General features: G+C 36.4%; 1 protein-coding gene across 1 annotated transcript in view; it reads right to left on the bottom strand.

Moving 5' to 3' along the window:
• Nucleotides 1-14,454, bottom strand: part of LOC102876471 (WD repeat-containing protein 37-like) — an 84,288-nt gene that overhangs the window by 41,328 nt on the left and 28,506 nt on the right. The window contains exons 6-7 of the mRNA XM_006888955.1: nt 5,700-5,744; nt 3,190-3,266 (exon numbers count right to left, since the gene is read on the bottom strand). Coding sequence (XP_006889017.1) covers nt 3,190-3,266; nt 5,700-5,744 — 122 coding nt within the window. The remainder of the gene's footprint in view (nt 1-3,189; nt 3,267-5,699; nt 5,745-14,454) is intronic.

The following is a 14,454-nucleotide window of genomic DNA, read 5'->3' as shown; positions in this document are numbered from 1 at the left end:
CAACAAAATATAATACTAAACATAATTTTTTAACTTTTTTAAAAAATGTATTTTTAAAATATAAATGTAATGAGTCATATGCAGTATTTCCAAGTGCTTTTAACTTTATTTTGGGCACGAGCAGGGGGTACAAAATGTGGTGACTTTTGTGCATTTTTGCCAAATCTTAAGAGATCGTTAATCTACTTAGCTTTAATCATTTTTACTGCTAGCAATATATTGAGTTATTACTAAAATACTGGGAAAGCCATCAGATACTACTTATCTCCCTTCAGTTTTTACCCACAGATGAGAAATATTAAGCCTACTGTTTTTATGCTTTGTTGTTGTTTGGTGCCCTCTAGCCAGGTATGACTGGTAGCAACACTGATAAACAGATCTAAATCCTGTCCTAGCCTACTAAGGTACAGTAATTATTCAAGAGCTGCTGCTAATTCTAAGGCTATGTGCCTCTGTAGGAGTCTGAATACACTAGCAACTCCACAGGACAAAGATGCACAAGCTCTTCCCATGGTACTTACAGCCTCGGAAACCTTCTGGAATCTCAGCTATGAATCAGTTCCAACTTGAAAGCAAAGAGTTTTACGAGTAAGTGTGTGATATAATTAATTAGTACTAAATTAATCTAAACCTGTTTCTATACTGACATTCAAATATATTTTATCAGCATTGTGGATGCCGAATAAACACTGATGAAAAGCAAAAGTACAAAATGTCCATTCAAAATCTGTAATGATTCAAAGTATCTTAATAGATTATTAACACTTTACTTTTAAATCTAAGATTAGAATTAAGTAGTCAAGTTGGCAGTCAAATCTATCCAGGAAATGCTAATAATCTCTTTTGAACCTAAGTATTATTTACATTCAATGACAGCTAAAAGAGATTACTATCTCTTTAATAAGTTCAATAGTGGGGAACTCTGGTGGTCTAATGGTAAGGAGTTCTGTTGGCAACTCGCAGATATGTGGTGGGCATAAAAGGCCTCTGAAAACTCACTGGAGGGTCAATTACAGGTCAGTTCTAACTTGATGGTACATAACAAAAACAACAAAATATTAAAATTTTACATTTTATCATGGTGGGGTTTTTTTTGGTTTTGCTTTTTTGTTGTTTTTTACTACTTTATTTACAAAATTCTAATACATTGTTTTTCCAGATTCTTCCAATTTCCCTCACCCCCTCCCATCACATTGTACAACTCCATGATTAATCCTACCACCCTCTGCACATCTTCATCCCTCTGCTTCCAACCTCCTCTCCTTCCTCTTGGATCTTTATACTCGTTTTACAATAATGGTTTGATACAATATTTGTCCTTGTGGGACTGAGTGAGTTCACTCAGCATAATGCTCTCCAGTCCCTCCCAAGCTAGGTAAGTAATTTACAAAAGCATTGCTCCTGCATGCTGTGTAGTATTCCATTGCGTAAATATACCTAATTTCTCAATCCTTTTGTTTGTGGTTGGACATCTAGGCTGTTTCCATGCTTCTAGAAACACTGGTGTATAAGTCTCCGTTGGTGCCTCAGTTGTCATTTTCTCAGGGTATATTCCAAGTAGAGGAATTGCTGGGTCATATGGAATTTCTATGTTCAGCTTTTTGAGGAAGCACCAAACTGCCTTCCAGAATGGCTATACCATTTTACAATGTTATCAATGTTTTTAATATAAGTATTATATACAAAATTTCTTCCTTCTGATAGAATTGATCAGGTTTTTTAATGTATTTTAAGGGAAAAAATTCAGTAGGATGTTAACTAATTTTCTAAGCACTAAATGTTGCTTTCATCTCTCTGACCTTGTCTATTAAAAGTACTCATTAGCTTTCTTTCTTGAATGAGTAATGCATACATCAAATATGGCAGAAAATAACATGTTGTGTTTGAGTTCCATGGTGAGTAATATGTTGGCTGATAACTGAAGGGTTAATAGCTCAAATTCACCAGCTGCTCAACAGGATAAAGATGAGTCGTCTCCTCCCATAAAGATTTAGAGCATTAGAAATCCTACGGATGATTTTAAATCTAAGATTCAAAAGCTTGGATCAATTCCACAGCAGTTGGTTGGAATAAATAACTAGATTACTGGTTTCAATAAACAGAATACACACAATTAGAAAGTTCAATTAAGAATTTTTTTTAGCTGAGGAAAGCTCATTACTAGAATTTATTGGGTGCTAAATCCATCTCCAAATGGAAAGTATTTTTTAAAATTTTTTTTTCATGTTGTGTGAGACTGCCTCTCCTTCTCTAGCGGAGCATCTAGTAGATTGCAACCTCACACCTTCAGGATTGCAGCACTGTTTCTTGGCACTAGGCTAGAGCGCCCTTGAAAATATTTTTTTAAAAAGAAAAATATAAAAAATATACAAAAGCACAAATAACAAAACTGGATGGCTACTATCTTTCTCACAGCTTAACAATTAACAGCTAAAACAACAAAAGAAAATAACTTTTTTTTACTAAATAAAATGATTTAGCCAGCTCTGCCTGAAATAACGTTTTTTTACTAGCTTATTTACAAAATTCAAATGCATTGTTTTCACACCAGATCATTCCCATTTCCCTTACCTCCTACCCTCAAATTATACAACCCCATGATAACTCTGGTCCCTCCCTTCCTGCCCCCTCACATCCTCACCCATCATCTTCCACCCTCCCCTCACCTTGCATCCTCATACTCATTCTGCAATAACGGTTTATACAGTACTTATGCCTGGAGTACATTTTTTTACCTACTTAAGCAGCACAGCAAAAAGGGAATAGCAAGGGAAAGTGAGAGCTGTACAGCTAAAATTTGCCCTGTAACAAACAACAACTACTCAGACCATTTTTCTCTTAAGTATGAAACCTCTGCCTGATTATAAACATGAGAAATTAAAGTGACCAGTAATTTAAAAATCCAGTAGTAAAAAACAAACAGTAATTTAAAAATTCATAACTTAAATATATTAATTAATTCCTTTCAATATGCAACAACTTTTTGTTACTTACATAAAAATTTACCCACATAAACATGTCTTACAGACCATTAATGCTTATGTTAATAAAATCCATGAAAGATAAACACATTGTTAAATAAATGTATAAATATTATAAAATAAAAGTTACTAAAATTTGCACTACTTTCAAGAACTCTACCAACATACCCCATGTTGAGTTTTCAGGTTAAGTAAATGTGCTGCTTACACTAGTATCCACAATGGGCTGGGGCGTCGGTAGTTGTACCATGTATCTCCAGATATGAGCGGTCTGATCTCCAGAAGCTGAAGAGAAGAAATAAAAGGAGAAGTGATCCCAAGTGCAGAGCAGGCATAGAATGTACTCTCAGCTATATCTGACTACACAGTATTGGGCAAACTTGTATTTGACAATTATTTAAGTCAAATATGCTTACTGAAATGGCTCTTTCTAAAACTGCATAATATTATTTAGAATAAAGTAAATGCAAAATTAAAATGGTGATTTACTTACAAAAATTGTTCTACTTCCTCTTAGTGTATAAACTCATAGAGGTTTGTAAGGTATATAAATAGTAGATTTTATCTGCCATCTACCTAAACTAAATAAACTCATTATAGTGCTCGCTTCGGCAGCACATATACTAAAATTGGAACGATACAGAGAAGATTAGCATGGCCCCTGCACAAGGATGACACGCAAATTCGTGAAGCGTTCCATATTTTCGACCCTGAAATGAACCAGTCTGTAACGAAGGCTAACTCCTAACTCCTTTCACCTACAAATTTCGTCTTTGGATACAAAGCTAAGTGGATAGTCCTTACCGAGGGACTGTTTAAAAAAGAGGCAGGGAGAAGAAAAGAAAAAAAAATAAATAAATAAACTCATTATACTATAATTTGTCATTATACAGATTTGGAGTTGTCTCAAAAAATGAATACATAAGTGTATTTTTTTACTCAGTGAACATAGTGAGTACCTTATCATTTTCCAGGCAGCTATTTGTGCTGTCTTACTTGTGTTGCTACCCTTTTTCTCTTCTCATTTAAGTTTTCAAGGAAATGTTGATGTTGAATGGACCACTATAGTATAGTGGCATAGTCATCTTATTTGAATGTCTGTTTTATCTATTCAAAAGAACAGATATTCAAATATAAAGCTTTCAACATTCTTCCATTTCTTCCTCTCCCTTTTTGAAACATTCTCTAGGTTCCTTCTCTTTACTACTATAGATCTTCACAAAGGAAATTACTGTATATTGTAGGTCATTAATGATAGTGAGCTTGTTAGAGTGTCAAAGAATTTATTGCTCTGACTCACTATCTTTGAATCAAAATCATATACAAATTTCACTCTGACTCTACTAACTCCACCGCTTATTCTGTTTGAAAGTTTCTACACACGTCATTTTAAAATGTCTCTTGATTTAAATCTTTCCTTTCTCATTTTCTGGATTGAATATTCATACTTCTGATCAGCTCTTCATCTCCTTGCCATCAATTCCCTGACGGCTGCCTACCGAAACTGTCCAAAGTTTAAATTCCCCAGTCTACTTTAATCTTCAAATATTAAGGTGTAAGTTAAGCTACTATGATCTAAATTTGTCAAAATAGAACCAACTCTCATATCCTGCCATATTCCTATTATTTACAAAACCAAACCCGTGCAGCCAACTGAGCTATCACTACATCTCAGATGCAATGAAAAGTATTTGTGGTTTAGATTCTCTCCTTAAACCAGTAACTATTACACCTGCACAAAGCAGCATAAAGCATTGGTGCTCTAAACCACAGGTCAGCAAAATCTAGCCCACTGACTAAATATAAGCAGCCACTCATATTAGTAAATAAAGTTTTGCTGGAACAAAGCCACACTCATTCACTGATGTCTTACCTGTGGTTGTGTTTGAACTATAATAATAGAACCACATAATAGTTGTGACAAAGACCTACTGCCGGCAAAGCTGAAAATCTTTACTATCTGGCCCTTTCACCAGTAGTTCACCAGTCTAGGGGCTACAGCTCACTTATCCTTTAGTATTATTCAAGACTATCATCAGTGTAATAGTATCACAAAATATTTTGTGTTGTCACAGTCATATGTAATTAAGAAGAGCTCTAAATTTTACAGGAAACAACATCAGTGCAGTAACGCTACTCTCCTAACCCCACAAAAGCAGCAAATGAAGAAGATGTGTTTTCAAAAGCCACAGAATAAAGCAAATAATGACATTTCCAAAAACAATATAACTGTAATCCAAATTATTACAATTGAAGTAAATTACCTAGAAAGGAAATAGAACACTGACTAGCAAATTTCCAAATGTCAAAATTATTACTTTCCTCATTTCTTTATTTCAGATACAAATAAGGTTCAGAAAAATGATAAATATCATAGGCCTTCAAAGAATTCTAATTACATTAGAAACTACCATTGATCTTCACAGCATAAGCAGATAAAATATAGGCAATAATGAAATTATTATGGAAATACTTCAAGAAGATATTAATTTATTTTAATCTCACAACAAATTCAAATTAATCTAATGTATAATCCACTACTGGTTTAAGTACTATTCTGATTTCTTCTATTTCTCAATTAATTCACAAAATGGCAACTAAATAATATCTAATTTTTATAAAAGACTAGCGAATTCTGATAATGATTTTAAAATATGTATGGTTGTTTTAGACTAAATAAATAAATTTGTTCAATTAAAAAGAAAAAAATCAACATACCAGTGAGAGCTAACTGCTCCGAGGGGTGAAATTTTATAGAATTCACTGTAAAATAAAAATATTTAAAATTAAAACCATCTTAATTTTTTTTTTAAATCTTAATTTTAATTAGTCACAGTATGCATTACAAGATTAAAATTAAGAACTTAAAGATCTTGAAGTCTAACATATTGTCCCATTCAATTATACTATGAATAAATAGATATGTTAGAAAGAATAAAAGTAAAATACAACTTAAGCACAAACTATCAAACTGCCAAAGATAAAGAAATCACAGGGGGAAAAAACAAATCAGTATGAAAAAAGAGACAAGATAGTATTTCTAAGGAAGCTTCACTTTCTTGGAAAATGACATGAACAAGAGATTTCTAACATCTCCCCTTCCATCATTATTTTTACCTTCAAAACAGACATAATAGTGAAAGGTATGCTAAACAAAACAAGCATAAAGACAGAAATCATTGCACTGAGGGTAGTAAAATCCTTAATGATAGTGTACAGTTACTAAATCAATCCTCAGCCTATCCTAACTTCTACCCACAGAATTCTGTTGAGTAAATGACAGACCTTAGAATAATTTGAAAACTGTCAGTCAGGTAGTCTGCAATCTCTGTCAAAGCACTCACCATTGATACAATACTTAACTCCCTGTCATCCTGGGAAAAGTCTAACCCTAACTTCTCTAATATATAAAGAAAATGAAGGTCCCTTGCAAAGAGTAGAAAAAAAATTATTATCAAGACTGAATAAGTCATCCATATTAGAATATTTTTGTGATGTAGTAATAAAAATTATGCTAAAAACATACTCTTTTAACATTAACAACAACTTATTGCCACTGAGTTAGAATCAACTCACAGCTGCCCCTCCAGTGGGTTTTATAGAGGCTGTAAATTGTATGAGACTGCTGCTCATCACTGTCCAGAGTAGCAGCTGGTACATTTTAATCAGCTAAAACGTATTGCGATGGGAAAGTCTGTGGTTAGGGACCTCTCCAAAGTACTCAAGAGCAACGGTGTCTCTCTGGAGACTAAGGTCCACCTGATACAGGCCATGGTCTTTGCAATCACTTGTTATGCATCAGAGAGTTGGACAATGACTAGGGATGATAGAAGGAGAATTGACAACTTTGACCTGTGGTGCTGGAGAAGAGTATTGAATGTACCATGGACTGCCAAGAAAACAAACAGATTCGTCTTAGAGAGGGTTAAACCAGGCTGCTCCTTAGAAGCAAGGATTCTGGGGCTTCCTCTGACATACTATGGACATGTAAGGAGAGATAGGTCTTTAGAGAGGGACATCATGCTGGGTAGAGTAGAGGGACACAACAGGAGGGGAAGACCCTCTATGAGGTGGATTGATTCAGTGACTGGGGTAATCGGGATGGGTGTGTCAGAGGCAATGAGATTGGCACAGGATAGAGCAGGGTTTAGGGCTGTTGTACATAGGGTCGCTATGAGTCGCAAACAACTCGACGGCACATAACAACAACAACAACCTTTGTATTGGGCAGCACAATTTCTCAACAATGAGGACACCATTAAACTACAGATACTTATGAGAGGAATGGGCAAATAACTTGACCACTTTAAATAAAAATTAAACAATAAGCAATACTAAAAATAACTATGAATGCAAATCCTGATAGTTATTAAAATATGTTGCCATCAAGTTAATTCTGAACCTTAATTAATAATGACCATTATTCAAATTCATTTCCATCAAGCCAGAAGCAAATCACAAAAGACCCTCTAGAGGGTTTGCAAAGGTGTAAGTCTTATGAGAAGGATTCCTCATCTTTCTGACAGTCCTGCTCTTGGATTCGACCCACCAGAGACACCACCTTTGGGTCAGCAGTATGACTACCTATGGACTACACTACCAGAGCTCCCTCAAAGCTATTAAGTGTCCACTACTGTGTGCCCAATTCTCTGATAAGCACTTGACATGTTATTATTTCATTTAAGCCTAGAAATAACTCTTTGAGAAAAATCTTAATAATATTCCCAATTTTAATAAGAAAATTAGGTGGGCTACATGTTACAAACTTCCAATGCTAGGGCAGTTTTTACTTGTCATTTAAAGTTGTGCAAATGTTTCCTCACTTTGGATCAACTGAACGAAGTCCTACTCTGTAAGAAAAGTCCTCATCAACAATCACCTTTGCTCACTACATATGTAGCTTCTACATGACAGAAAAGAGTCTTCTCTTGTACTAACCTCAAAAACTAAATCCACTGCTATCAAGCCAATTCTGACTTAGAGTGGTCTGATGGGACAAAGTAGAACCGCCCGAAGGGTTTCCAAAGTTACAAATAGTTACAGAAGCAAAGAGCCACATCTTTCTCCTACAGAGAAGCTGGTAGGTTTGAACCCCTGTCCATTCAGTTAGTGGCACAAAACCCACTGCTGACTTTGTTGACTTCATCTGAACTCCCAGCATTTCTCCATCAGGTTTCTACTGCTATACATCTTTAAAGACAACTGCCAATCTTTCTCCCTTGGAGCAACTAAGAGATTCAAATCACTGACCTTCACATTTAGCAGCGAAACATGTAATGCACTTTATCAATTGAGGCTAAGCCAGACCGGTTCAAATTACCTACAAATTCAACTTAAACACACACACGTAGGTGTAGCTCTTGTTCACAACTAAGCAACAGCCCATAGGTCCTATGACACTGTAGTCCCTATGACATTAAGTAACTTGCTGAAAGTTTACAAAGACCTAACATAGTGAAAATTACCAAAATTACAATGTAACTGTATTAGGGAATGAAAACAGGTATCCATGTGCATAACAGGGCAGAGAAAATGGTTTTGAAAGATAGCTAAATCATCTTCCACAGAAGAAAGCCAAGAAGCAAATGCTAAAACAAAAATGCAGTAAAAACAGGAGACATTTTTTTTAAAGATATTATTAAAAATTCAGCCAAAAGGGAGTTCTGGTGGCCTACTGGCAAGAAGCTGTGCTGCAACCCCAAAGGCTCAAATCTACCAGATGCTTCACTGGAGAAGGAGGGGCAATCTCCTCCTGTGCCAGTCAGATCCAATATGATGGTACACACACACACACACTAAATGGAGGGGGTGGGGAAATTCAGCTAACATAGTTCATAATGGACAAATAGGATAGAAAGGAGAACAAATATGCCAGAGATTGCCATCATTCATGGCTAGCTTTAACGACACTGACATTTGAAATACTACGTACGTATAACTTCAACAAAAATGTCAAAGAGGAAATAGAACAATTTCCTCCACCAGTGATATTCTATTTTTCAAGACTCCAGAAATAGCAAAAAGGGAAATCTCACACAATTTACTCTTCTAGAGCAAAGGGGACAACCTCTAGTTGTTTAGAAAACCTAAAGAAGAGAAGGCAAGCAAGTGATACACTGAGAATTATCTCTTTATTTAAAAATTCCTGTTGGTTTGGCCAGTATCTTTTGTATAAATAACCTTAGCTATATAATCAGGAAACTATTTCATGCAAAAAAAGTAAGACAGAAAGTGTAAGTTCCCAGTAGGAAAAGAATGACAAATTCTGCCAAAAACAGATGTTCTTCTCTACTCTATTAAGTATTCGTAAAATGTAGTACTAACCCAAAAAGAAACACACATTTTCACAAAGCAGGACAGGGGAAGAAGAAATCAAATAACAAATAACATGAAAGAGGCATCAATAAGTACCGGAAGCAAAAAAAAGCAGATGGATGGTGAGATCAATTGAGCAAATACAGTAAGCTTGAAACACACTTAATGAAGGAAAAAAACATGAAGTAAAAAAAAACCAAGGATCAGAAATAAGTTGAAACTTCTCATTATGAAGATGCTTGGATCAGCCTGAAGATACATTAAGTTCACTGCTCTAGGATCATTTCTAAAAGCTGCATACAAATTAAATATATTTATATATTTGACATCATCAATAAGCAACTAGGCAGCCAGGAAATCCTAGAGAGAAGCACTGAAGTGAATCTCTACAATCTGGCTGCTTTTCCTCCCACGGAATTTGCTAATACCCAGCAAGGGCACAGAACACAGAAACAAAGCAGAAAACAAATGTGGCAGCTTAGACTAAGGAGCACGCTCAGTAGGTGGTTCTGGGTGATGTGTAACAGAATGAATCACTGCCCAGTCCTGAGCCATCTCCATTATCTGTGTTATGTTTGTGCCCACTGTCGAGGCTACTCTGTTAATTCATCTTGTCCAGAGTTTCCTTTCTTTCACTGGCACTCTATTAAACAAGAAGTCCTTTTCTAGTGACTGTTCTTTTCTCTTAAGTCCAATATAAACAACCCAAAGTGTTATTACCTCCGCTTATTGCTGTTGTTGTTGCTACGTACCATCAGCTATACCTCATGGGGACCCCAGGAACAGACCTGGACCTTGCCTTTTCCTGTGTCATCCTCATGTTCTTTAGCATGCTCCATCACTGTATCAATTCATCTCCCAGAGAATTATTGTCTCTTTTGCTGAACATCTATCTTTTCCATAATGATGTCTTTTTCCAAGGACTGGCCCTTCCCAACAACATGTCCAAGCATGTGAGATGACGTTCCCCACCCTTGCCTCTAAGAAGCATCTTCGTTGCACTTCTTCCAAGACAGATTTGTTTATTATTTTGGCAGTCCATGAGATATGCAGTACTCTTACTCAATGCTATGGTTTGGAAGCATCAATAAATCTTCTTTATTCAATGTCCAACTTTCTAATGTATGGAAAGTAACTAAAAATGCCAGGACTTGAAATAGGAGCACCTTACCCTTTAAACTAATATTCTAATTCTTTAGAGGTCCTTGACAGATGAATTCCTCAATGCAACACATCTTTTACTTTCTTGGTTGCTGCTACCATGGATGTTGACATACATAAAATTAAACATTTAACAAGTTATCAGTCTTTTCTCCATCTATTATGATAGGCAACAGCCTACTCAGTGGTGAAGATTTTTGTTTTCATGATGTTAAGATGATATTCACATTGAAGATTATCGTCTCTGATCTTCTGCAATAAATGCTTCAAGTCTTCTTCACATCACACAAGCAAGGTTGTATCATCTGCATAACGTAGGTTGTTGATAAGCCTTCTTCCAATCCTGATGTTACATTCTTCTTGGTAGAGTATATAGCATCCTGAATGATCTGGTCAGCACAAAGAATGGAAAGGTATAGAGATGGGATACAGTCCTGATGTGCACCTTTCCTGACTTTAAACCATGCAATGTTCCCTAGATCAGTTTGATTGAACAAGGCACAAGTAAGTGTTCAGAGACTCTCATTCTCTATAGAGGGTTATCCTAATGGCATGAAGCTCACTCACACTATGGAGAATAAATTGTTTTCTTTAAGGTCAACTGATTTAAATACTAATCAAGAAGTATAATTAAATAAAACACATTCAAAAACCCAACCAAACAAAAAAATACTTTCACAGCTAAATGTGCTCCAATTTTGCTCTTAGAAACTGCTTTCTGCTTAGTTTCTAGCCTCTTTCTACATGTTTTGTGCAGGTGTTGGCCCTGAGGGGGCACTGCAATCAGGTTAACTGGTTCACTTCTTATTGTTGTTGTTTAGTCCACTCGAGACACACAGAACTCATAGTAAGCCTATGAACAACAGATCTGAGCCCTGTCCTGTCCTGTGTCATCCTCACCATCTCTGACATATTGAGACCATAGTTGCAGCCACTGTGTCCATCTGTTTGAGTGTCTTCCTCTCTTTTACTGACCCTCTATCTTTCCAAGCGTGATGCCACTTTCCAAGGAACAGCCTCTTCTAGCAACATGCCCAAAATGTGTGAGACAAAGCTTTGCCATCCTTGTCTCTAAGGCGTACTCTGGCTTCACCCTCTCTAAGACATACCTATTTGTTCTTTTGCCAGTCCACAACTCACAGACATCGATATTTATTTTTTCTTTCTTCTGCATTTCTTTAGCCATTCTCCAGTTCTTGAACACATAGCAAGTGACTGAAAAGATCTTGGCCTAAATCAGGGCCTCCTCAGTCTTCAAAGTGACATCATTCGTCCTCAGTACCTTGGAAAGTTCCCTTAGAGCAGCCTTTCCAAATGCAATATGCCTCTTGATTGTCTTGACTACTGAAGCCAAGGTGTTATAGATCCAAGCAAGATGAAATCAATGACAATTTCTATTTTTCCTTTATCTCTCATGATGTTATCTATCAGCCCAGTGGTGAAGATTTTTGTTTTCTTGATGTTGATTTTTGTTTTCTTGATGTTGAGGTGTAATACATATTGAAGGATGGAGTCTTTCATCTTCTGAAGCAAGTGTTTCAAATCCTCCTAACTTTCAGCAAGCAAAGATGAGTCACCTGCATAACAGAGATTGAAGAGTCTTCCTAGTATCCTGATGTCATCTTTCTCTATTTCATAGAGTCCAGCTTCTTGAACAATTTGTTCAGCACACAGATTGAATAGGAATGAAGAAAGGATTCTGCCTTGATGCCCACCTTTGTTTTTAAGCCATGTGGTATGTCTTTGTTCTGTTCGGACAATAGCTTCTTGGTCCAGATGCAGGTTTTGAATGAGCATGATTAAATATTCTCAGGTTCATATCCTTCTCAATGTTAACCATAGTTTGTGCCATATATAGTCAAAAATGTCCATACATAAGATCCATCTAGTCAAGTGTCTTTGAATTTGAATATTCAATAAAACACAAATCTACATCCTTTTGGTACTCTGTTTTCAGCCAAGGTCCATATGACATTCAGAAATAACATCCCTAGTTCCATAGTCTCTTTTAAAGCTGGTCTGAACTTTAGGTAGTTCTCTATCAATGAACTGTCCTAGCAGTTTTTGGATGATTTTTCAGCAATATTTTGCTTGCATGTGATATTAATGATATTGTGCTATAATTTCCACATTCAGTTGGATTATCTTTCTTAGGAATGAGAACAAATATGGATCTCTTTCATCAGTTGGGAAAGTAACTTTCCTGGCACAAACTCATTAGCACATGTAGTGCTGCATATCTCTTAGTTGAAACATGTCAATTAGTATCCCATCATTTCTGGGGCCCCACTTTTTGCCAATGCCTTCGGTGCAGCTTGAGCTTCCTCCTTCATTACTACTAGCTCTTGTTCACATGCTACTTCCTGAAATACTTCCATGTCAATCAATTCTTTTGGTACAGTGACTCTGTGCATTCCATCTTCCTTTTACACTTTGTTGGTCATTCAAGATTTTTGCCATGGATAATTGAAGATAGCATCTCTTAGGAGTGCACCTCAAGGCCTGAATTTGTTTTATTAGTGATTACTTTTTCTAAGGGATTCTGGAACTGTAGCTTAGCAGAAAGGAAATGCACTGTAACCCCATGGTACATGGTTCAATTCTACTAGCTGCTCTACAAGAGAAAGATGGACAATCTCCCAGTATGTGATTTACTAGCTTTAAAAACCTTCTAAAAACAAAACTTATCAACTGGGGAAACAACCACATCTTCAACAAATGGTGCTGGCAAAACTGGACTATTATTACCTGTGGAAAACTAAAGCAGGATCCACACCTCAAACCACACACAAAAATCAACTCAAGGTGGATCAGAAACCTAGGGGTAAAGCCCCAAACCATCAAGATCATAGGAGATAAAGTAGGACCAAGGTTAGAAGGTCTAGCCTATCAAATAGAGGCTGGGAATACAGCCAGAAATACACAACCAGGAGAGGATACAATTGATGAATGGGACTGTCTTAAGATTAAATCCCTGTGTGCATCAAAACAGAGGCAGTCTCTGAGAAGGATCTCACTGTTTTCTCCTAGATCTTTAATAAAGTGCTGATGGACATTTAAAACAACAAGAAAGAAAAAGAACAACAACAAAAAATAACCCCATCCATAACTTTCCAACCGGGTGAAAAGAAAACCTATTGGGAAAAAACATTTGGCAATACTATCTAGGACAAGGGTTTCATAACAAAAGTTTACAGAATCCTACAGGGCCTCCACAAGAAAAAGACTGATAACCCAATTGAAAAATGAAGGCGAACTGGGGGTAGGGGTGAGGGGGGTGGGGAGAAAAGTGCAACAATGAATGAATGGAAAGCCAAAATCTTTGTAAATGTTCATTGAAATGAATATAAAAAATAATAATAAAGGTGGAATGTAATAAAAAAAATGGAAAAAAGACATGAAAAGACTTCACAGAGGAGTACATTTGGATGGTCAACAGACACATGAAGAAATGCTCAAAATCACTGGCAATAAGAGAGATGTAAATCAGGGAGATACCACCTCACCCTAGCAGCAGTGGCAAAGTTTAGCAGGAGAATAAGCAATAGATGTTGAAGAGGATGTGGAGAGATAAGAACTCATATACACTGTTGGTGAGACTGTAAAATGGTACAACCACTCTGGAAGGCAGTTGTGGCGTTTCCTCAAAAAGCTGAACATAGAAATCCCATACAGTCCAACAGAGTGTGGAAACTATAGAACAATATTACTGATTTCACATGTAAGCAAGATTCTACTGAAGATCATCCAAAAGCAACTGGAACAGCACATCAGCAGAGAACTACCAGAAGTCCAGGCTGGGTTTAGAAGGGGTCATGGTACTAGAGATATTGTAGCTGATGTTAGATGGATCTTAGCAGGGAATACAAGAAGAACATATATGTGCTTCATTGATTATGCAAAGGCATTTGACTGCATGGATCATAACAAACTGTGGCTGACTCTGAAAAGAATGGAAATCCTAGAACACTTGTCATTCTAATGCGAAACCTATACT

The sequence above is a fragment of the Elephantulus edwardii genome, unplaced genomic scaffold (genome assembly GCF_000299155.1).
Source record: "Elephantulus edwardii isolate Elephantulus edwardi_28Jun2011 unplaced genomic scaffold, EleEdw1.0 scaffold00073, whole genome shotgun sequence".
NCBI lineage: Eukaryota > Metazoa > Chordata > Mammalia > Macroscelidea > Macroscelididae > Elephantulus > Elephantulus edwardii.
This window is presented reverse-complemented; position numbering and strand designations above follow the sequence as displayed.